We start from the raw sequence: 24245 nt of genomic DNA, 5'->3' as shown, positions 1-24245 counted from the left end.
TTGCACTATATACCACTGAAATTAGAAATACCAGCAATGTGTACACTATAGCATTGTTTCCCAGTTTTGGAGACTTCTGATACAGACCCTCAAATCACGTATACTATACTCTTTCACACTTCTTGTGTCCCATTGGAGAAGAATATTCGTGCTTGATACATTCCTGAATGGCTGTGCTTGGTCCAGTCAGCAGGCTACAGAACTCTACAGCAGGCTACAGAATTCCAAAAGAAGCAGCAGGCTTAGGATAGAGATAATCATCCTGGATGCCTTGCTTTTCATTTTCAGTTGCCTTTGGACACTACTTTTGTATTCTGTCAGTATAAAACCGCCATTCCCCCAAACCACAGTTCTTTGGTTGCTTTCCTTTACTATCTAGTGTTGACCTTGAGTGCATTGCTTTTTCTTTGGTCCTCCAAGGGCTCCAATGAACCAAGTAATGACTAATGGTTGAGCTCCAGGCAGGAAGCTTGTACTTATACATAAAATATTGCCACAGTTTTTAATGAGTGAGAATTTATGTACACAGTTTACATTTGAATGCTATTGATTTGTGTTAACATTACATTTCTTCCTGACAGATAAATTAATATTCTGACCTTAACTTTGGTTATTTCCTGACTTTTGACTCCTGCTTAGCCTTAGCATTCTATTACCTATTGCAATAAGATGGGATACAGAATCACCACTGGGTCTGCAGTCATTGAGTCAATTCATAATATAAGTCAATTCATGCCACCACTTTATCTGCTCTTATTCTGGGATGTTATATTGTACCCAGCTCATGGCTGGTACAATGTGATTTTCATGAGTCATAATTGTCCGTCATGCGAAGAACAATCACTATTACAAGATAAGATTGCAGAAAGTATTAATTTTATTTGAGAAACAAAATGTGATCATGAAACTAAATACCTATCACAAAGCATAATCAGGGTTCAGATTGCTGAAAGGACTGTGCAACTTTAACTTTAGTTATTTCCTGACTCTTGAGTCCTGCTCAGCTTTAGTCATATTTTTCCAAGGAGAATACTAATAAAGACAATTTACCAAAAAATCATTTTATTAAAAATTCATATTGGTATTCATATTTACAAATGAGGTAAAACCAAAGAGATATGATGCAGTGTCTATTTAGAAAATAAACTACAACTGAATCATTGATCTGATTCCACAGGGTTTGAGAAAAACAGGCCAAAAAATTGTACTGATATGGTCTAATTATGTAAAAGGTGAAAGCCATTGAGGGTGTTGTCCTGACTCAGGGTGGAAGACTGACTAAATAGGTCAAAGATCTTCCATGTGGCAAAGCCTTCAATCACACTGTTTACTATACCATCCTCCTCCCTTCAAGAGTCAGTGAACTACCACTACAATGAAGGTTATAACATATAGCAATATCCCATATACTGGTTTAGTTAAGAGTCCCATCAATGTTTTCATTATAGAAAGAGGTTTATAATCGTGAAAATTAATTCTATCAGCTCACTGCTTCTCAGCCCTACAGAGTTCAAAAGCAAACACAACTTAGCGTTAAAAAGTTTCTTCTTGACAGTAATATTTGGCAACTATTCATCCATAATTTCATTTCATTGGTTCTGCAAATCGCTTGTGGGGGGAAGGGGAGAGAAAGACATTAACAATGAAATTATTTAAACCCAAATTGATCAGCTTCTACACATATAGAAGTGAAGTATTTCATTTAATCTGAAATTTTTTTCCATTTATGAAGTTTGTGCATATCTAGAATAATCACATTCATACTGTCAAGTCAACTTGCTATGAAACTAAGTGCTTCCACTTAGGTCCAGACTCCAGAAGCCAGAACAGCTCAAAAAGGACGTGGGAAGGATAATTTTTCCCCAATATAATCTTAAAGGGATTTGGGTCCAAATTCCTCAGTTCTTAAGCAGTCAAAATGCTTGCTGAAGTCAATGGTATATAGACTAAAGACAGAAATTAATTGTTAATGCCTTCAAAATATGAAACAAATGACAAACTGTAAACACAACCATACCTCCTCCACCCCATTAAAATTGCAAGGGGCTGACAAACTCACACAAGCAAAGATTTTCAGAGTTATGGCTTTGCTGAAAACTCCATACTTTTCTCATCTTGTTGAGATAATGTACTGTATAGGTTTCAAACTATACTGTAGTACCTACTCCACAGGGATGATGTTTCCATTTGTATGTAAACCTACCTGAATGAAATTCACACTTACTCATTTCCTTTAGTATTACTTTGAGACATTTAATGCTCACATAAAAACACCTCTGCTACCTTTGGATGAAATTCACCACTGTGTAGAAGGCCAGCGTGACTTCTATGCCCCGCTTAAATTCTATTTTTAGAGCTAAAGTGGGACTTCCTCTGGACAGGCTCTGTGCTGGTCCCCTATACAATATTGACTTGCACCCTTGAAGACCATCAACCATAAACTCCCAGCTCAGAGACATGGCTGAACCACCTCATATAACATATTATTATTCTACAAATGTCCAGCAAGAGATAAGACTGTATTAGCTCCTCTGTACTGTAACAGAGTAATGGCATTGTCAAAGATGAGCCAGGACTGCAAGAACCTCCATATGTTAGAAGCCAGTTAAAGGCTGTATGTTTAGGGAAGTGGTGTCATTTTTCAAGATAGAAATAAAAATAATAGTATTTTCAGAAATCTATGTGGAAAAAAATATTTTTCTTTTTTAAAAAAAGAAATCAAATCCCAAACCACTAAGTTCCGAGTTTAATTGCACATCCTTGCTGCCATCCTGGATGCTAAGTCCACAGAACCAGACAGCAAAAGATCATTACAGAAAATGATGCAACAGCTTTTAACTCCAGAGGGCTGGAACTCAACCAATCCACAGTTGCAAAGGCAGCCCTTTTGAGAGAAATGTGCAGTTGGTCCTTATTTCATTGGATGATGCCATCTTGTTGCCCATTCTGGGCTGCATGGCTGGGGTCACCAGTTACTGAAGCACTAGGCGTATTACTTTGCAGAAATCGACGGAAGTCCTTGATCATGGGGCGTAAGATCTGGATAAGGGCACTTAGAGCAGCCTGGGTCCCTTCCATAGCCTGTGCCTGACGCTCTTGTGCGCATGCCTGCACTTCCTGAGAGCGACGGATCATCTGCAGCAGGTCATTTTGCTGTTCCAAATGCTGGGCAATTTCCTTCACATGCAGGTTGGTCACTCGCTGCTCCTGCAGGAGCTTGGCTGAATTTAGGGCAATTCGGCTCTTTAGCTCCTGGGGTTTCACAGATGCTTCAGCTTGATGTGCCATCATCTCCAAGGGTGCTTCAGCAGTAACAGTTGTGGGTGCCTCTGTTGTGCAGTATTCTACCACACCATCCTCCAGACTATGATAAGTTGTCTCTGCAGGAACTAGGAGCAAATAAAAAGAAACGTCAGAGGCTGCAGCTTTTTGGGTGACTATTGTAGGGCACCACTAACAAATGAACATGCCTGGGCTTTCATACCTGTGTAAGGAGAAAAACAGGGAAGACTGGACATGTAGTACCTAAGGAAGGAAGCCAACCCTGTAGAAGACTGATCTTTCCTGATCTAGACTTCTCCCCACATCTGTACAGTTCAGGGACAAAGAGAGGAGGGAATACTACTTCTCAAAATTGGTTTTACTCATTCATCATAGTGACAAAACTGCTAAGTGCTGCTGTTTCATCTAGCGTCTCTCTGATCATCTAAATATCTCAAGAAAACTCTGTATAAGCTAGCCTAAAGAATATATACAGCCAAAGAGCTCTATAGTCCTCAATTTTGCTCCCTCCTGAATGCTTGGTTTATAGATAGACGACAATAAGCATCATTCAATGGGAAGGAAAGCATAAGAAAAATATTTTAGATGAACAGAGAACTTTGTACCATGAGATTTTATTCTGAGCTAGAAAGTTCTTCCTTTCCTTACTAAGCCTTCTTAACCCACCTTTGCTCACTTTTATGATTTGCAACCCCACTCACAAGTCTGAACCAACTTTAACCACAGACAATTATGCTGTAGCTGCTCACCATCCTATGATACAGCCTTACAGCTATTCCCCAGAGGAAGGCTGAGGCAGCCTGTTAGTTGCAAAGGTGCATTGGGATGCCAAATCCCCCAAAGCCTACTTGCTTTCCTTGTTTCTAAGACAGACCTGGCTGTCAAAAAGGGGTGGCTTTCAGTGCCTGCATATCATGTCCCTGCCCCCCATAGCACCTGCACTTATTAAGGTGCCACTTTCACTATTCTTTAAAAGGTACCAGGATTTCATCTTGTGCAATCGGTACTGTTCCACATGGGTATGAGGCCCCCTTCTCATTGCTCACAGGAGAACTGCAGAACACTTTATGGCCTTTTGATCCAGCACCTTCATTATAGGCAGCACTCACTCTGGGTCAGGGTGACAGTGGTGGTGGAGGCTGCAATGGGTATCTCGGCACCATCCCCAGCAGTGCAGTCCCCGGTAGGCAGACTGATGATGGTGGCTTCTCCCAACAGGTTGCAGATGCGCTGCTGCATGGGGGTGAGTATGACAGGGGTGGCTGCAGCACCTGTAGGATCCTCGCCGTCCTGACCCTCGCCGGCTCCATCTTGCCCTATGCCACCTCCTTCCATAGCGGCCCGGACCTGGGCCACCTTGCGCCGTACCTCAGTCTTGAGGTCTGACCACTTCTTCTTGACTTCCGGCAGCTCACGTTGGCAGGTGGCTACGGCGTTGACACGGCGCAGGATGTTGTGCCAGGCGGCAGCCTTGGTGGCCAGTGGGACCCCAGCGTTGAAGTGGTTGATGAGGAGGTGCTTGCCCCGCTCCAGCTCCTCCACGATGATCTCCACCTCCCGCTCCGAGAAGTTCGTCTTACGCTTCTTCGCTGGTGGGGCTGGGGGCGATGCCATTGCCATGAGGTCACAGAGATGGGGGGGTGGGGAAATGGGTGCTCAAGTGTGACAAAGGCCGGGGGGGGAAAGGGCCCTTAGGGGGAGTTACAAGGGTGGGATGGTGATGAAAGGGGACCAGGGCTGGGTTGGGGGGCCTGAAAGGGAGCTGGGAGCCCAAAGGGCCCTAAAGGAGCCTGAGGGGCTGGAGGCCTTAGAGGGCCAAGGTGCGAGGAGGCAGAGAGGTGCGGGGGAGTTAGTAGGGGCCCTGAGAGGGACTTGGGATCTAACGGAGGCAGGGAAGGGGTGAGATCCAGGGGCCACGAAACGCTAACGGGGTTTGGTGACCTATGGGCCCAGGAAAAATGGGGGGCCCCCAAGGGGCCTCACGGGCCCTGGGGTGTTACCCCCTTCAATAACGAAAGATACGCAAATTGCGTATCACAGCCACCCACCAGGCCCCGTTAAACGGCCTCCGCCCTGCGGCAGTGGCGTAATGGCTTCCAGAATCAGCCCCTTTCCTGCTTCAGCCCATTGGGCCTCTCGCTTGCCTGTTAGACACAAGACTCACCGTTTGCCGTCAGCGCTATAGTTCGACTGGTCAAAAGTGCTGCTTGTCTGGAGTAGGAACCGCCTCCTCTCAGCAACGTTCCAGTCCCCGGACGGACATACTGCCTGTCACAAGCTGTACTGCCGTCAGACGCCGCCGCCATACCGCATTGGGTGCTGTTCCTGCCCGTCATAGCTCGGGCGCACGCCCTTCTTCCAGGCTATTGAATACAGCCTCTGCCTGTCAAAATTTACTGTGGGCTTAGTCCGCCAGCGTTTGAGCTCATTGGACCTGTCGTCGCCTTGCCTTCACCGGCTGTTTTACCAATGGAAATCCTCCGTTCGTAGCTGGTGGGCAGCTACTGGATTCTGATTGGTTATGTCGAAAGCGTGCGTATGACGTACGGTAACCTCCGATACTGTGATTGGCTCAGACGTGGCGAGCGTAATGCGTTCGTAATCCTGTTACGAACTCGCCATTCCGAATGGCCACAGAGCGGTCACGTGCGCCACATGCCTCGCGGCGCCAACCGGAAGCTGCTTGAGTCACTTCCTTGCTGAGGTGGGGGCGAGTTCCCCCATTTGTCGGCATTTCGCGAGCCGCTACAGGATGCCGAGTCCGCGCCGCTCTCTGGCTTCGCCGGTGGTGAGCGGCGTCTTGTGCCCGTGTGGCTCCCCCCGGCCAGCAGCCACCTCCCCGTCACCTGAGGCGGGCGCCGCGAGCCCGAGTGGCCGGTCCCTGGGCGGAGGACCCGAGCACCTGCGCCTTCGCACCCTATTCCAGAAGCTCGACGTGAACCGGGACGGCGCGCTCTGTGTGCACGACCTAGCCGTGGGGCTGGGGCAGCTGGGGCTGCACCGCACCGAGCGCGATCTGTGGGTGAGTGAGTGGGGAGAGCTCGGACCGGGGTTCCTGTGCTGTGCGCTGGGATCGCACCCGGGCGAGGGGGGCGTGGGAAAGCGCCGTGCTGGGTGAGGCCGTGTCCCAGGGTGAGTGGCGGTGGTGGTGATAGTTACATCACACTGTGGGGGCAGGTGTTCTGAGGACATGCCCTCAGGTGACTGACCGAGGAAGGGGGGTGATTGCATCATGCTGAGGGGAGTGTGGGGGGAGTGCCCCTGGGTGCCAGAATTGCATCACATTGTGGGGGGTGCATCATGCTGTTGATGGGGAATTGCATCATGCTGCCCCGGGGGTGGGGGCTGGGGGGCGTGGATTGCATCATACTGAGGTGGGCGCTGGGTCGGTGACCTAGATAGAGAAGGCGGTACCGCACCTAAAGAATGCAAGGTCTTTTCAGAGACATTGCATTCGTAGGAATAGTTTAGTTTAGCTGGGGGCAAACCTTGCTGAAAACAATCCGTGTGTGTTTGGATGTGTTTATGAGGATTGCTTGATACAGGTCCTAGAGATGAGTAGGGTCAGGGTTCCTGTGGGAGGTTACACAGGATAGTGTGGGATGCATGCAGAACTGCTGTTAATCAGGGTTCTCTCTAAGTTGTGTGTCTGCCTGACAGGTACCATGCAGGGGCTCAGGGCTGATACACACAGAGCTGACTCCATCTCCTCTCAGCTGGCTGCAGTGGCTCCTTCCAGAACCCCAAATGCCTCATCCTCCACCACACCCAAAGCCTGCACATCTAGCTAGAGCCCTCACCCCCCACCCACACAATCCTGAGCCCCATTCCACCCTCTGAATCCCTCGGCGCAAGCCCTGCTTCAGATCACCCACGTGCAGAATGAATTTTGTTATACGCACCAATATGGAAGCAGTGTGTTGCACATCATTTCCGTATTGGTGTATGTAACAAGTCACTCCACATGTGGAGATAAATTAGAGTTAACTCTCGTTTTAGTGATCTTTTCCTGCTCAATCCCTTTTGTTTCTGAGGATTTCTTTTCCTCATGGAGAAAACGTCCTGCTCTGACTCTTTAGATTTTACCTCTTTAGACAGATGGGGATATGTCTGACTGTAATCCTGATTAAAGTACTCAGTTGAAATAATTGACGTACCTCTGTATCTATCCTGCAGCTGCCATACAATGTTTGCTTACGCTGTACTGATGTGGGGGCAGAGCTATGGTACTTTGTGGATGACCTAGATACACCATTTGTTGGGAGCATTGCACACGGATCCCATTGTGAAGGTTGCTTCTCTGCAAGTATACCTTTCCAAGGACCTTTGGTTTTGGGGAGTGGAGCCTTTCTGCAAAAGAGGCTTGGGAAAGAACTTCACAGTTGCATGGCAATGCTTAAACCAGGGGTGTCCAACCTTTTCTCATTGGGGGGCCACAGGGCAATTTTTTATGTGTTCTGGGGGGGGGGCGGAACACAAAATAGCCCCAGCCCCCACCAAGCGTAAACCCCTCGCAGTGTCAAACTGCCCCCCCTTGGAGCCTCAAGCTGCCCCCAACTTTAGATCCCATGTAGCCCCAAACTGTCTCCTGCCCACCCCCAGGCTTAACCCCCCTGTGGCCCCAAACTGCTCTGCTGCTGGCCTGCACCTCCACCCTGGCTTCATCACCCAGGGCTGGTGGTGGCTCAGTGCCCCAGCCGCTGGGGCTTTGTCCGCTGGGGCTGGTGGTGGTGTTGCACCCCAGCCGCTGGGTCTCTGCGGCACATGGCCATGCGGTGGAAGGTTGTGCTGCTGTGGCAGCCGGCCCCACAGGCCAGATAAAAAGGCTCCATGGGCCAGATTCTGGCCTGCTGGCTGCCTTTTGGACACTCCTCATTTAAATCACATTGTCTAGTTGTGGTTTTTCTGCCTTTTGGGGTGGCCTCTAGTGAATGCAGCATTGTGTGTATGTGAGGAAACATCTGCACAAAACTTTGCTAAGGAGGTTTTCTGATTTGTTAAAGATAGCCCCATTCACTCTTGGCACTGAAATCATATTAATCTATTTCTTACTGTTTGAATGTTTATTTGTAAATGGAACAGAAATTAAGCTTGAAGATGTCACTTCAGAAAAAATGCTTTTTTTCTCGACCTAAGTAAACAAAACTAAGAGATGAGATGACAATGGCAAATGAAATTTAATGTTGATAAATGTAAAGTAATGCACATTGGCAAAAGTAATCCCAACTATACATACAGAATGATGGGAGTAATTTATCTGTAACTACATAAGAGAGAGATCTTGAAGTCATTGTGGATAGTTCTCTGAAAACATCCAAGCAGTGTGCAGCAGCAGTCAAAAACCAAAAACAACAAAAAAAACAAAACCCAGAATGCTAGGAATCATAAAAAGAAGGGATAGAGAATAAGGCAGAGAATTTATTACGTCTGTGTAAATCCACGGTACGCCTACCCCTTGAACACTGTGTACAAATGTGGTTGCCTCATCTCTAAAAAGATATATTGGCATTGGAAAAGGTTCAGAAAAGGGCAACAAAATGATTTTTGGAACTGGTGACATATGAAGAAAGATTAAAAAGGCTAGGACTTTTCAGCTTAGAGAAGAGGAGACAGAAGGGCAATATGATAGAGGTCTATATGCAAAAAATGAATAAGGAAAAGTTACTTGTTCCCATTATATAAGCTCTGTGGGTCACCAAATGAAACTAATGGGTAGCAGGTTTAAAACTAACAGAAGAAAGTTTTTCTTTGCACAGCGCATAGTGGAACTCCTTGCCAGAGGGTGTTATGAAGACCAGGACTGTAGGAAGGTTCAAAAAGGAACTAGGTACCTTCATGGAGGTTAGGTCCCCCAATGGTTATTAGCCAGGATGGGTAGGAATGGTGTCCCCAGTGTTGTACTTCAAAGAATTATGCAGGCTCTTTTGCAGGGAGATAAGGCAAAACGCCACATTTACTGGTAATATCTCTATCAATCACTTTATCATATGTATAGAATGTTACTTATGCACTCTCTCTCACACAAGCACACTCCATCTCGTTACCAACTAGTTGCTCCCTCCTAACTTCAGTAATCAGGTGAGTTAGATATGGGAGGAATGGAGCTGACTTTTTACAGATCTGGATCTACGCTCCAATGTTGACAAGACTAGACCTGCCGTGCAAGGCACCTAGATTTATAGGGACCTCTCTCTCGTGCAAGTCTATATCAATTAGTCATCACATGCATATGCAAAAGCTATGCACTCTTGGCTGTGTCAGTCAGTCATCCCTGGTGCCTTTTTCTGGTTGCTGCCTCAGTGCTGCTACATTCATCTTCAAAGAGTGCCTTTGAACCTGCTTTCAAAAGAAGCTTGATTGTTTTTAGAGAGGTAGCCGAGTTAGTCTGTATCTTCAAAAACAACAAGTCCTGTGGCACCTTATAGACTAATAGGTATTTTGGAGCATAAGCTTTCCAGGGCAAAGACCTGAACACCACCACTCATGCATCTGACGAAGCAGGTCTTTGCCCATGAAAGCTTATGCTCCAAAATTTGTTAGTCTATAAGGTGCTACAGGTCTTGTTTCAGAGAGGTAGCTGTGTTAGTCTGTATGTTGTTTTTCACTCCCAAGGTTGTCAATATGTCTGATCTTCCTTGTTTGACAAGTCTTAACTGTCCTTGGGTCTGGTCCTGTTCCCCTCTGCTACTGTGGCAGCTACGCCTCATTCATTCGACAGGGCAGTCCAATTATGTAAAAGGGGAGAGATTTTTACAAAAGACTTAATACAGTTTCTACAAAAAAAGACTTACTAGGGAGTCCTTTGTATTTCTACAAAAAGACTTAACACAAACTTTCAATATACAGAAAGTGATACAGAGATTACAAAGTTTCTATATGTAAAGACTTAATACAAGGTTATAAGAATTTAATACATGGTTATAAGAAAATGATACAGACATTTATCTACACTAGCCTCTGTCAGAAGCTGGCAATGGATGACAGGAGAGCGGTCACTTTGATGACTACCTCTTCCGTTCACTCCCTTTGAGGCATCTGGCATTGGCCTCTGTCAGAGACAGGGTAGTGGGTTAGATGGACCTTTGGTCTGACTCAGTATGGCCACTCTTATGTTCCTGTATTCAGAAATTCAGTCAAGGAGGATCTACTTAAGAAATGATAACAAAGATGTTGGAAATTATGGCTATACTCAGATCAGGTTATCTGAATAGCCTAAATTCTGTTCCCTTATTAACGTTAGCATTCCTGATATAAATACTATACTTAGTTTACAAAATTTTGATATTAAATAGTTTCCAAAGCACTAAATCATATTTTTGTTAACTTTAAGGTGTTTGCAGCTTGTGATTGAGAACATATTACATTTGACAAAACTCCAGTATCTGTATAGCTTACATGTGGCATATATCAGATACATGTTACAGTACTATGACTTTCTTCATGAGTTGCTGATACTGTGATATTTCACTGTCATGCCACCATCATGTAAAACCCACACCTGCGGGTTACAAGGTCCAGACCTGTGGGTACTGTAGCAATATCTGATTCAAACTGGAAGCATTTACCTTTGTTGATCAATGTAGAACTTTTGTTCTTATTAGTGCTTTTTTGGTTTTAAGTGACATGTATGTCCATGTCCTTGAAGACCTCAGACTTCTTGACTTAGCAGTTTCTAAATAAACATGGATGCAGTCATATTATACACCACCAGCTCATTTTTAATCTGCAAAAGAAGCAGTTTAGTGAAATGTGTTTAATTTTTGGAGTATTTTATAATCTTTGGAGTATCTTACTTATTCTTAAAGTAATTATGATTCGCAAACAATTGCAATGCTCAGAGTAGTGTTACGGAGATTGAGGTTACTTTCATCCTCTTGTTCTTCTCTAGCTAGACTTACTCATGTTTGTGATTGAAAACAACTCTCACAGGTTTTTTTTCTGAAGTTATATTTTCTTCAGCCATAATTTCTTGCTAATAGTTTTTTGCCTGAGAATTATACTTTTTTTCTTAAAGTAGAGGAAAAGAATTCTTCAGATGCATGACAGCCTTGTTAGTTACACAGGTACTATGATGAATCTTACAAGCTGTGCAGGTATTTAGTTTTTGATAACTGGGATTCTGTCTTCTATCAGAGATTCTTTGCATTGAGAAGTGTTTAGATTCTGAAATCAAAACTTAACTTCAAACTGTAAAACCTTTTCATGTGCCCTCATAGAATGCCTGACTAGCTGCTGTTCATGGGCACTGAGCTTCTCACTCTGAGAATTGTGTTGGTTCAGTCAACAGAACATTCTGTGCTCACATCTGCATACCTGGGCAGTTAAGCATGCAGATTCTTTTCTTCAAAGGCTGTGTTCTTTCTGGCTTTGTATTTTCTAAGGGGAGGGTGTATGCATGCATCTGATGTGAGATGAAAACCACCATATTGCATGAAGCCCAGTGAGGAAATGCTCACAGATGGAGGAATATGTGCTTCTAATTGGGAAGCAGGCTGCATGAATCAAATTTATCCAGCCTCTTCTTCAGTAAGGTTTCTTTCCTCTGTGAACAGTGTCCTTTTTGTCCTCTAGTCATTGCTATGGTTATTTCTACTCCCTTTTTCCCCCTACAAAAGAGTAGCCAAGTCTCTTCTCACCAAATCTAGGCTTTTGGACACTGAGTTTATAATGCCTATGCTGGGGGGGTTGTGCATTTCATAATGTAGACATTGGGGAAATGTGTGCTTCCTAGTAATGCATTAGAAAGGATGGAGAGCTTAAAAGTTAAAGCTTTGAATATTGGAAAATAATTCTTCAGTAGATTTGGTTGGAATATTTCCATCAAAATGTCCAGTTTTTCATTAATAATAAACTACTGAGCGAAGTGTTTCCTATTTCCCAGTTAGTTTAACTACTCCCCACTCCTCTTTTCATTCTTAAAACTAGCCAGAGGAACCAGTACTAACCCTGGTCAACTAAACTGGAGTTATGTTCAGGAAATATCCATTTTTGAGGAGCAGGAGGAGAGAATTAGCCTTATGAGGGAAGGCTCACTTCTGTCTTAATTGTAGATCAGACTCATATTTCCTTCTAATGTTAATGAGTTAAAAGAACCACTTAAATTTATAAATGAGCTGGATTCTTGCAGTAACAATATTGATAGTGTGCTGAGTGAGCTGCAAGCATTAAAACAGTGCAGGTTCTTGGGCAAGACTTTAATTACCTTAGTTTTCTCTTAATGCAAATTTCTAGATACAGAAATTATTATTGCTGCATAGTATTTTTGGTGCAGAATAACTACTGCTTTCCATTTCTGAGGCAGCTGCATTTCAGTACAGAGGCAGGGGGGCTTCCATCCTTTTCACTATTGCCAACCCCCTCCAATCACCCCCCCAACCATTCATGGACCCCCATCAGAGCAAATTCTAATCGTTATGTACACGTCATTAAATGAAAAAGGAAACCACAACATAGATTTTTGGACAACAATTAATAACCTTATTGGAAGATATTTAACTTAAAAATAAATTGTAACGTTGCAATTATTTAAAACTTATTTTCTATGATCATCTTTATTTTTTTTCCACAGACCCCCTGCAATACCCTTGCAGACTCCCAGAGGTCTGTGGACCACAGGTGGGGAACCACTGATCTAGAAAGATGCCAAAGTAATGCAAGTTGCTAGGGATAATGCCAGGTTATTTACGTGTGGTCATTTTAAAACCATTCAGCCATTATATCACCAAACTATTATCAAGGATATGATCACTACGTAGGATGATCGAAAATACTGGTTTCAGTTATGTGCTTCTTTTCTAAATAGTTCATTCTCGTTGGTTGGTATAAGGCAAACCACATATTGTACTTACATCAAAAACTAAGATGTGACTTTAGTAACTAACACACACATACTTGAACTGGAGCATGCTCAGATGGGAAACTAGTTTGACTTGCCTGGGCAGCATTTTGGCAATTGCACTGGGCTTAAGGTCCCCATATTTTTTTAACTCTACGCTCATCCTCGTTAAACGAGTACTTCATTTACGAGTACTTGCTTAAACGAAGGACACACTTACCTATCCTAGCTCACTCTACAAGTGAACTTCCCCCGTTCACACAAGCCTTACCCCCCATCCCCCTGGCTCCAACCCCCTCGTCTGAAACCCCCCCCCCCCGGCCAGCCCCACATCCCCAACCTGCTGCAGCCTGACCCCCTGTTGGTCCCGCAGCCTGACACCCCACTGCTACCTGCAGCCCCAAACCGCAGCACCTGATGCTCCTGCCAGCCCTGTGGCCAGAACTCCCCCGCTGCCTTACACTCCCCACCCCCCCCACCCCACAGCCCTAAGCTGCTGCAGCCAGACCCCTTTACTGGCCCCACAGCCTGAACCCCGCCACAGCCTCACCCCCCTGTGGGCCCTGCAGCCTGGGCTTGCGACCACCTGTACCCCCCGCAGCCAGACCCCCTGCCTCTGCCTGTAACCCCTGTGGCCTGACCCTCCCACACCTGCCCGCCACCAGCTTTTAACCCTTCCTCGTGCTCACAGCCCTGAACTACCCCAAGCCTTTAACCCTCCCCAACCCAAGGTTCACTCACCTTTCAAAAGCAGTGCCACCTGCTGCCACTCCTTCCCCCAGGTGGGAGCCCTAGGAACTAATCAGAGACTTTTACATGTAATTTAATAGGAATTTAGTGTCCCTCTTACGAGTTTCTGCCTACGAGCAGAAAGTTGGGAACCAATTGTGCTCGTAAAGTGAGGGATGACTGTATTAGAAAGGCATTGTTTTATGCATGCATGCATTCATACTGATAACATTCATTCTTCCTACTGAACATAATCCTTTGCAGGGTTGGAGTATCCTTCCGAAAGGGCACCTTTGCTGCTGAAACTAAAGCCAATTGAACCAGTGAATTGGTGGAATTTGTTGACCAGCCACTTCAGCAGGGCCTGAAGTAGTAAATCAGCTTGGTCTGCAGTATCTGCTGCTGAGATGGTGGAAAACCTCTTCACTTGGACTAACTAATAAATATTTAAGAAACTGAGTTGAGCCTGGCTCCTTCTCTTCTCAACTGTCACTATCTGTTTGCCTCTGCTCTGTGTAAGGATGATGCCCTCCTTGAACTTTTTTCTTCTCCCACATCTGTGTCAGCCAATCTGTCATCACCTCAGTGACATGTTTCCTCTGTGATGCGGCTTCAGTTCTACCTGTGTTGAAACCTACATCTGTCTCCATCTTCTCTTTCCTTGACTATGGCAGCTCTTCTGATTTGATCAAGTACCAGCTCTCCAGATTCAAGCATGTGAGTTATGCTATTCGCTTTCTCATTCACACAAAGAAGCATGACCAGATTGCTCCAGCCACAAACTCTACTGGTTGCAGCTGCTTCATTCTCCAGTTCAAAACTGGTCTTATAAAACCCATGAAGGACTTTCCCCAAACGTCCTCAAATAACTGGTCTGTCTTTGTTCCCATCTGGGTTAGTGAAGAAGGGACATGAAAAAGACTGTAGCTACTCCCATCCAGCGTAGTCATTTTGACTTTTCTGCCTCATTAATCCTCCCTCTCCTTTCAGATCTAGTTAGAAAAAAATCTCCTGTGTTACTTTTACATTTCTCTCCCATTTTGATCTTTATCTCTGTAATCGTTTAACTCTGCAAAATGTTTTGTGGTACAGTTTGTATTGATTCCGTATGAAACATTAGTATTTTGTAAGTGACTTAAGGGTAGACAAAGCAGGAAAATTTGTATTGTTCCAAATAACAAAACAAGCAAAACCAACCCTCCTCACAATAATAATCCTGCCATCAGAAGACACCTGTAATCATAAATTTGGCAGGCCCACTGAATCACAAAAGTTTTGTTCATTCATTCCACTATTTAAGATGAAAGTATTAAGAGCCAGGTGATACTAGTAGGTATTCTTTAATCCAAATGTGTCTGTCTATAAAATGCTGTGTATGTTTGATAAAATGCATTTTACTGTATGTTTTGAATCTTTCAGTGTTATTTACTATTCCTGGAAGAATGCAGTGCCAAAACACTAACATTCCGCACACAATTCAAGATTATGCATATGTTGTTGGTCAGAATAACCATATCACACCAGGTTCAATTATTTTGGCAATTTGTTTCCAAATATCTGTCAAACAAGTATGTCTGTAACAATGGAGGCGACAAACATTTTTTCCCCAGGAGTAGAAAATTAAAGAACCGCCTCTGACAACACAGTTTGTGTTTCGTTGTTATACTTTTGTTGAGGTGCCACGTGAGCCAGTTGGGCAAATTTTAGAGGGGAAACTGCCATTCCAGTTTCTCATCCACACTCCCCTCATTTGTGCCCTTCTAATTATTCTGCACAAATTCTGCCTTGTGCAGTGCTGCAAAATTTCCATGGGAGGAACTTATTGAGGTTTAAGGCATGTGTGATCAATGTTAACTTGATTCAGGGTTTCGCAATATGAACGAATCCAGATTACCAGTTTTCCTTTTTAAATGGTGGACCGTAGTCCTTTGCTTGTTTTGAGGTATTTGCCAACAGTTTAGTGACCATCCTGGGGAAGTATTGTGGCTGTTCTCTGTCAGTACTGAGATCAGTTTTGTGAGTTCATGAATTTGTTCTCAAGCCTAGGTTAACTTAGCACCTTTGACTGTAGCCTTCCTAGAGCTGGTAAGCAAATAGGAATATGTCAGATGATCTGCAGGGAGTGGAGTATCTCTTCTCCTATTGGTGGGTGGCTTGATGAAATTTCTGTTCCTTTTCCATGCAGTAGGACATCATGGCACCAGTTCTGTAGGCAGGTAGGCCAGAGTTCTAGCTGCAAATGGTGTTCGGAAACCAATTCAAAACTCACACTGTGTTCCTCAATTTAGGACCAAAGTCAACTCTTAATATAAATCAATCCAAAGAGTTCTTCACAGCCTCAGCAAAACCTCCTTGCAGTGGAGAAATGTGCTGAGTTGCCTTGGGATGGGCAAATCTTGCAGTTGTGGTATCATTCTATTAAAAGATTTGGCCAGTAGCCATGCGAGACAGGAACTCTGCTAGAGGGTTGGATTGTGAGGGTGCCTCTATCTGGGAAACTGCCTGGAATATTCACTGTCTGCTGTTGTCTCTCTGCCCTGCCCCACGGAGCCAATAAGAAATTCGGCTGAGAGGTAATGGGGGTCCTCAATATTTAGTGGTGGAAATCATGAGCTTCACTTCTTGAGCTTGAGGCTGGCCACCCAGAGGTTCATCTTTGTCACTTCATGTATATAATGCTGCAGCAGATGGCAAGCTGCGTACTGTCACTGAGAATAACCAGAGAGAACATTTTAAATGTATGTATAGCAATTCCCTACCCCTTTTTTGTCTATTTAAATACACAAAGCACTTGTACTCCCAGCAGCATATGCAATACCTGGTGTCTTATGTTAGCGTCTCTGGGTGGAGGGGAGGCATGTGCTATCTTTGACATGTGATCCTGGAACATTCCTTCAATTAAATAATAATCTGTACTTCTGGCAAATTGGAGAAGGCTGCTGCTGCTTATCAGGTTTCCTCAGCTGGAAGAAGTCTCTGTATTACGTTGGGTCTGACCTTTGTTGGAGGTAGAAGTAGCAGTGCCTCTGCCTCTTTTTTTTAATGGAAATAGCAAAATAGCGTGCAGTGAAGGAGTGTAGATGCATATTATTGAGATATTCTATTCCTGCTGGATAACACATGTTCTGGCTTCTCTACCAAATGGGGCAACTGCAGAACACTTCAACCAACTTGCACAGACTTGCTGCAAGTACAAGCCAGAAAAGGAAACTATGGATCACATGCAGATTCTGAATCAAAAACACGTGGCCTTATTCCAGAGCAAATAGCATTGACCTCACCGCATGAGTGGTGGTGGTTTTTCGGGCCTACTACCTGGAGTAATGAATAATTAATGAGGAGAACTGGGCAAACTGGTCCCAGTGTCTGCTTCTGCTAGCCTTGGCTGCAGGTGAGGACTGATGCAGCGATAGGAAACAAAACACTTCTCAGCACTAAAGCTAGGCGAGAGACCAAGATACAGGGCCACCCATCGGTACTCTTCCAGTTAGGGAAAATAAGTTCAAATAAAAAAATAATAAAAAAAAAATCAAGAATCTGTCAAAGTAAACCAGACTCCTAAATGCCTGAAATCTCTCTCAAACCATTTCAGTACAGATTTGGACTCTTGTTCAAAGCAAGTTTTGCAAAATGGTAAGTGTGTTAAATGATTAACTGCTCAATGTGAGCATCACTGGTATGCCAGCCAGTGAACTCTGGCACCGGTCAGCCATGCTGGGCTGGAGCAGCCCCAGAGACAAAAGGGCCAGCAGGCTGGTCAGTGGGACCCTGCAGCCATAATGGGGCTAGGCAGTAGGCCCTAATGTGAAACAGTTAAGTGCTAGCATTTAATGGGTTAACTGCTTTACAAACACCCCTACAAAGTGGTGCTGAGTTGGAAATCCATGCTGTCTATTGTTGTAGTGTCCAGGGTCAGCCTCACATGTGCCTGGGTGATGTTTTACTGATACCACTATTCACTGGTTAGTGCACTCTCATCACAGCTGATGCCCACTGACATGAGCACAGCTGTGGGGATGTTGAGAGAGTGTAGCATCTTTCCCGAGATTGAAGTTCAGAGGTCGTTACTGCAGTCACATCAGCATGGAATGTAAATGATGGAACTTCTTTTTCCAGTTAGTCCTGAGATAAATTAGTCACATGACAGCTTCAGATAGCTATAGGGTAGTGGGTTCTGGAAAAGGATTCTGTAGTAGGAGTTCTAATCTGTTAGATTGAGACACATGGTCTGACAGGATCCTTCAATGCCTTCATTGGGCTGAAGGCAGTTCTCTAAATGCTGCATACTTTAGGAAGAATGGGAGCTGTATATAACTGCATCCCAGGATCTATGTGGGAATAAACATGAAGCTCAAGACTACAGGGGAAGAATAATTTATTGATAGCAATGTTCCTGGGATTTACCCATTGCACTTTGTAACTGGGAGTTGTCACAGATTTAAAGTTACTTGTTACTGGAGCAGGGCACGGGACTTTTTTTAAATCTTGAATTGTTTAGTTTGCCTTGTCTCCTGTCTACCCTCATTACTCCTGACTTGTGTGACTTCAATAGGTACTGTTCAGTGATTCTCTCCTCATCAGCAGTCTTCATGCCCTTGTGTTTGGTAGTCTTTCAACTGATGATTTACAACTGTTTATCACCCTGAATTATACTTTTGAAATTGTGAAAATGATTTGTACCATGAAATATGTCCATTTTCACAGCTAGCCAGCCTAGTATTTATTACACGACGCCCTGTATCTGCTTAATGCGTTCATAGAGCTGAGTGTTACAAAGGATTTTTTTTGTTTGTTTTCCTCCTTGCACCACTCAGTTTAATTGCCCAAGAATGGCTAGAATGTCTGGTTTGGGCTGCCTGACACAAGAAGCGCTGCGGGCTGTGGTTCATCTCTGTCTGTGGAGTGTGAAAAGTTCACACACTCACTTTTGTTAATTTTTCTAACAATTTCAATTGTAAAAGTGACTTGTAGGGTGGCCTCTCCCAGGCTGAGACGCACAGGGCAAATGAAGTATTCTCAGGTTGCTTATCTGCAGCCACTGCCCTGGGTGTTTCAAATGGAGCTTTGAAACAAGATGAGTCACTGCTCATTCCTGCAGGATCACTTGGGGAACAGGAGATGTTGCCTACTGTGTCTTCTAGCTCTTAGTGACTGGAGGAGGGGAAAAGATGCCATTACAAGCAGTCCAATCAGTGTCTCTAGAGCAGCCCTCTTTTTGCAGCCCCCTATATTCTTGCAGAGTTAGCTAGCTGTGTCAATGCGCTCTCACTGAAACACACGGCATCCTTCCTCAGTTAGGGAGAGGTTTTTAAAATCAGTGTGAACAGTCAAAGTGAGAGTGAATTTAGCTCGGTGGAAACAGAACGTGATTTATTTGGCACCCATTTGCATGCAAGCCTGCGGACAGGGTGGGGGCAAAGGGTGCAATTCTTGAGGGGCCCAGGTGATTTAAAAGGGTCCAGGGACCTTGGATGCTGCCAGCAGCTCAGTGGAGCTAAGGCAAGCACTTTGCCTGCTCTTGGTCTGCTCTCTGCTGTTCCCGAGTGGCTGGCATGTCTCTGTAGCCCCTGGGGTGTGGACAAGGGGTCTGAGCACATTGCCTCTGTCCCTCCCAAGTGCTGACTCTGCAGCTCCTGATGCGGGCTGTCTTAGGGCAGTGATGCACAGAGACCACTTGCCCTCCTCCCTTCCCCTCCCCCCAGCGTAGGTAGCTCCTGACTGGCACACCCAGTTGGCAGCAGCTCCTGAGGTAGGTACTGACCCCACCGCCCTGCCACAGCCCAGGCCTAGACTCTGTTCCAGAGCCTGCACCACACGCCAAACCCCTGCCCCTGCCTGGAGAAAATGAGAGAGTGGAGGAAGGAGAGAGCGATGGCAAGAAGGGGGCTGGAGTGAGTGGCAGAGAGGGTGGTGTGTGTGGGAAGGGTGAGGATAAGGACAGCCACAGAGAGAGGGTGGGGCGAGGGTCTTTGGGGCACTGGCAATATAGACAATTGTCAACTGTATATGAGCCGTGGTTGTGCCAGAAAAGCACACCCAGCCACCCTAGCCGGCAGCTTACTGGGCATGGCATGTGCCTACATGGGGGGCCCATGGATTTCTGTTCTGGCGTCCAGAATTGCTGTCAGTGGGCCTGTTTGCATGGGAAATGATAGGCTAAAAGGTCTCGAGCTTCCGTAGGGTGGGCCCCATCTTAATAAATGACTTTACAAGTCCCTCCTTTCTCCATGGTCTCTCCTTCCTCACTACAGAACATCCCTGTGGTGCAGTTATGAGTCCCACAGGAAGGCAATATTGAAGAGACTACTGTATTTTTAACTTTAGTGTCAGGCTTTAAAACAATACCCTACCCCATCTTTCCTTTTGCTTTTCTTTTCATCTTCTCGTTCCATCTGTACTACTTCCTGTTGCCTGTGCAGAGTGCCTGGCTGCCTTATTACTGTCTGGCTAACCAAACAAAAAAGCAGTCCTGTAGCACTTGAACAAAATGATTTCTTAGGTGATGAACTTTCATGGGACAGACCCACTTCTTCAGATCTGGTGGTCTGCCCCCACAAAAGCTCATGACCTAATAATTTATTTTGTTAGTCTTGAAAGTGCTACATGCCCGCTTTTTTATTTTGTTAGAATATAGACTAATGTGGTGACCTCTCTCTTACTATTCAACATGTCTGCCCTAGACATTCTAGTTCCCCTGGTGGCTCTGGTTCCTTAGGGTGCTCTTGTTGTAGTGACCTGTAACAGGAGCATCTAGGTTGGCTGCTTTTCATTTCTAGTTGCTTAAAAAGGCCCTTCTAGTTTCTTTCCTTGAGCCTGTGGAAGCAGCTGGAAACAGACCTCCTGGCTACCCTTATCTGCAAGGGGCTGGGGTAGGGGGCTATACTAAGCTTGTTCTGTTGGAATGATCCGTTTCAGTGTATGACTCATGCCTACATTAGGTTGGTGTCAATATTTTTTACATATCTGAGTTAGATTATAGAATGGGGTTTGTCATTTTTGGTGCCTTGGGCACAGTGGTGTTTTCTGGGAGTTCCCGGTGCTATATGCAAATATCTTGGTGCTAGTTGAACTCTGTGTAACATTGTGCCCTTAACTTGCTTTATTTTTGTAACTCTAACATGAAGTTTTCTTCACTAGATTATGAACACAATTTTCTTCTGTTAAATACACATTAAAACCTACCTGTGCATACAGCAGTGGCTTAGATTAAATTACAATAAAAATGTAGACAAAATCTGATTTACTAAAAGGATGAAGCTCAAAGAAACTTGGCTAGATTTCTGTGCTAAGGCAATAATAACCACTTGTGCAAGGGATGACATTTGAAGACTGGGGTAGACAAGCTCTGCACTAACCAAGCAAGACATGGTCTCTGCCATGAGTTTTTTTACAGCCAGACTTCTGGTTAATCTTCAGCAGATATGGAAATACTGGTATGTACTTTAGTTTTCTTATGAATGGGCCTTGCTGAACAGCAAATCATTATTAAAAGTCCACTTTTCTCGCATCTTCTCTTGCAAGCTTAGATGCTAATGGGAAGGTCAGTTTGCAAGAATGTTTGCCCACCCCCCCCCCCCACAGACACACGAGAGTGTTCATTGCTGGGGCTGAGAGAGCAAGAGAAGCTTTGACTTAATAGGAAAATTTAAGGGATTTAAAACAGAAGTCTGGTAAAGCATGATTCTCTCCATTTATATTTATAGGCATTGTGGTATCACTCTGGCAGAGAAACCAGGAAACTTAAAGGTCAGATTCTTACAAGGTCTGAGGCACAATGGCTGTTTTGTAACCTTCCTCATATGACGTTTGGAGCTTTTCTGTACATTTAACCCAATGGTTTTATAATTTCTATCAAGTATGAGTCTGAAAGTTTTTGGGTACCTTTCACAAAGGTGAGAAATCACTCTTTGTAAGCTTGAAAGCTCACCTCTCTCTGTCCAACCAAAGTTGGTCCCCTAAAAGATGATGTTACATCACCCTCCTTGTGTCTGTCATATTCTGAGACCATCATGGTTACAACACTGCTTAGCCAAGGCATTACAAAAAGTATTCTTCCTGCTCTCACTTTTTTCTTGTACACTGTGTTCCGAGTAGACTAAAATTCAATCACAATTTTCCTTGACTATGGTCGGCGAGTGTGGTTTTCTGTGCAACTTCATACTTTGTATCACTTCCTCTTTACTTCCTAACCTTGCTTCTTGTCCTCATTAATGCAGAAGCAGTTACAAAAAATCACTTATCAGGGGCATGCTCTGAAGTCGCAAAGCCTGTGCAAGTATACCCCCAAGATACATGCACTTGAGTTGCATGTATCTTGGCTCGATGCAACTCTGAGTGGCAGGGAGCTGGCACCTGGCGCTGGCTCTCTGCCACTCAGAGGAGACTGACTGCTGCCCTGGGCAGTTTCTGGGCTCCTTTTGGGGTGGCAGACAAGACGCTGCCCTGACAGGAGCAGAGAAACTGCTCGTCAGGGGTGGCAGCCTGAATCTGAGCTGCTGCCACTGGCAGGAGTTGGGCAGCAGAGCCAGGAGTCAGGCTGCTGCCCTGAGAGGAGCGCTGATGTGCTGGTCGGTTTCCTGGCTCCCCTGAGTTGTGTGAATTTTGGCTTATGCAGGGTTGCGCAGGAACTCAACACCCCACCCCCCCAAAAGTCGGGGGGTCTACTCTACACTGCACTTAAGACTTGGCAGATATACTTGTAATGTGAAGTCTCCTACACACTTGGAGAAGACCAGCTTCAAACTTGAACTTTTCTCCAACTTTGAGTGATCTTTCATGACTTGAATTACATTGGACTTCTAATATTAAATACATAGATAATATATTGCATGCAGATCTTTACAGTTCGTCTGCAAAGTAGCTTACCATTTCTTTCAGCTTACAACAGCTTTGCACACTTTTCTGCTAGTTTCACATAAAACAGCTGTAGAAGTGTATTATTTCCTGTAAATGACTGTCTCTGTAGTCATAAGTCTAAAAACAGATCACCCTAATGGAAAATTAACTACATACATTAAACAACTTTCTCTTCTTTCTTAGGTGGCTTTTGGGAGGAAAATATTTTCCCCAAGTTCATTCTTCTTTTGTCCATCATTACTTTTGGCTATGCTAGCGATTTTCCCAGGACCCAGAGGCTAACACTTTAATTTCCATTAACTAAAAAGTGATGAGTCATCTTCAATACAGCAAGGCCACTTAAACCAAGAAAGGACCTATAATCTGAGCAAGCTATCTATAGCAAGCTTGGACCTATAATCTGAATCCCATTCACATATTCATACTTCTGTAGTGGCTTTCATCGGAGGATAACAAACCAATTTACAGTTCAGAATAGAAACCCAGAAACATCTCTTGTAGTTCTCTGCTGTATGTAGGCATATGGGTATGTCTATACTACAAGGAAGATGGACCCTGTGCGCGTAGCAGAGATGCATAAAATCTAACTGTCTGGGGTCAGCAGTCAATCCCTGGACTATTGCAAGGAGTAAGGAGAAACTGTCCCTTCGACCTCCCTCTGTGTGGACAACTTAACTCCCTAGTGTGGACCCAAACCCAAGGCTAGTAAGTATGCCAGCTCATGAGCCCAATCAAAATCACCAGATGCTTTTGAATGGACCCTGAAATCCTATTTTTTTTTCCATTTTACTTACTATAATCAGTTGTTGTTGTTGTTGTTGAACTTTGAAGTCTGGACTTTGACCAAGAAATTTGGACCTAGTCAAAAAAATAATACCCTCACCATGCATCCTATCTTAGGACCGTCTAAAGGTCACATGACAGAACTCTGGCTTCATTTGACTAGCAGGATGCTGTCTAGCCACTGCATGTTCCATCCTGTGGAAACAGAAGTAGCCATGAAGATTTTATAAATGTGTCATGGGATCACAGTTAAAGCCACATGGCAGAAGTGTGGTGCAACTCCAAGCTGCTGTTTTAGCTATGGATAAGACTGCAGTAAATCAGCTGTATTCCCTCCACCTGATCTAAAAGAAGGAAGGGCACCTTTTTAGTTGGGAGCCACGGACCCACAGGAAAATAAGTTCAGGGCCACTCAAGTGAGAAGCCACTCCCCCTCCCAAAAAATGAAACACACAGCCCAGTACCACAACCAACAACAAAGAGCAAAACAAACAAAACACCAGACTGAAAAAGGGGGCACTTCCCACGTTCCCCTCAAACACCAGTTCCAGAGCCTGGGGCTAGCAGAGTTTGTGGGTCCCCTGGGCTCTGGGGTGGGTCCAAAAGTGAGGGACTAAGTGTGGGATAGGGCTGCCAGAAAGTGGGCTTAAAGTGCGGCATCTGGGAAGGAGGGTGCAGGATCAGACTGGCTGTGGGGGGAACTGAAAGTGGGAGGGTGCAGGAGTGGGCTGAGGGTGGGCAATCTGAGTGGGAGGGGGTT

At 44.7% G+C, this 24245-nt stretch overlaps 2 protein-coding genes across 2 annotated transcripts in view; one reads left to right on the top strand and one right to left on the bottom strand.

Moving 5' to 3' along the window:
• Positions 1-1045: 1045 nt before the first annotated feature.
• Positions 1046-5652, bottom strand: NAIF1 (nuclear apoptosis inducing factor 1). Its single transcript, XM_075015340.1, has 3 exons — positions 5447-5652; positions 4392-4880; positions 1046-3389 (listed from the first exon to the last, which is right to left on the bottom strand). The coding sequence occupies exons 1-3, from the start codon at positions 5616-5618 to the stop codon at positions 2917-2919; spliced, it is 1134 nt and encodes a 377-aa protein (XP_074871441.1). The 5' UTR covers positions 5619-5652; the 3' UTR covers positions 1046-2916.
• Positions 5653-5975: 323 nt separating this feature from the next.
• SLC25A25 (solute carrier family 25 member 25) overlaps positions 5976-24245 on the top strand; it is a 38804-nt gene continuing 20534 nt past the window's right edge. The window contains exon 1 of the mRNA XM_075015046.1: positions 5976-6304. Within this exon, the coding sequence (XP_074871147.1) occupies positions 6035-6304 (270 nt within the window). The 5' untranslated portion in view covers positions 5976-6034. The remainder of the gene's footprint in view (positions 6305-24245) is intronic.

This window comes from Carettochelys insculpta, chromosome 21 (genome assembly GCF_033958435.1).
Source record: "Carettochelys insculpta isolate YL-2023 chromosome 21, ASM3395843v1, whole genome shotgun sequence".
Lineage (NCBI taxonomy): Eukaryota > Metazoa > Chordata > Testudines > Carettochelyidae > Carettochelys > Carettochelys insculpta.
The sequence above is the reverse complement of the archived record's forward strand: the minus strand, read 5'-3'. Positions and strand labels throughout refer to the sequence as shown.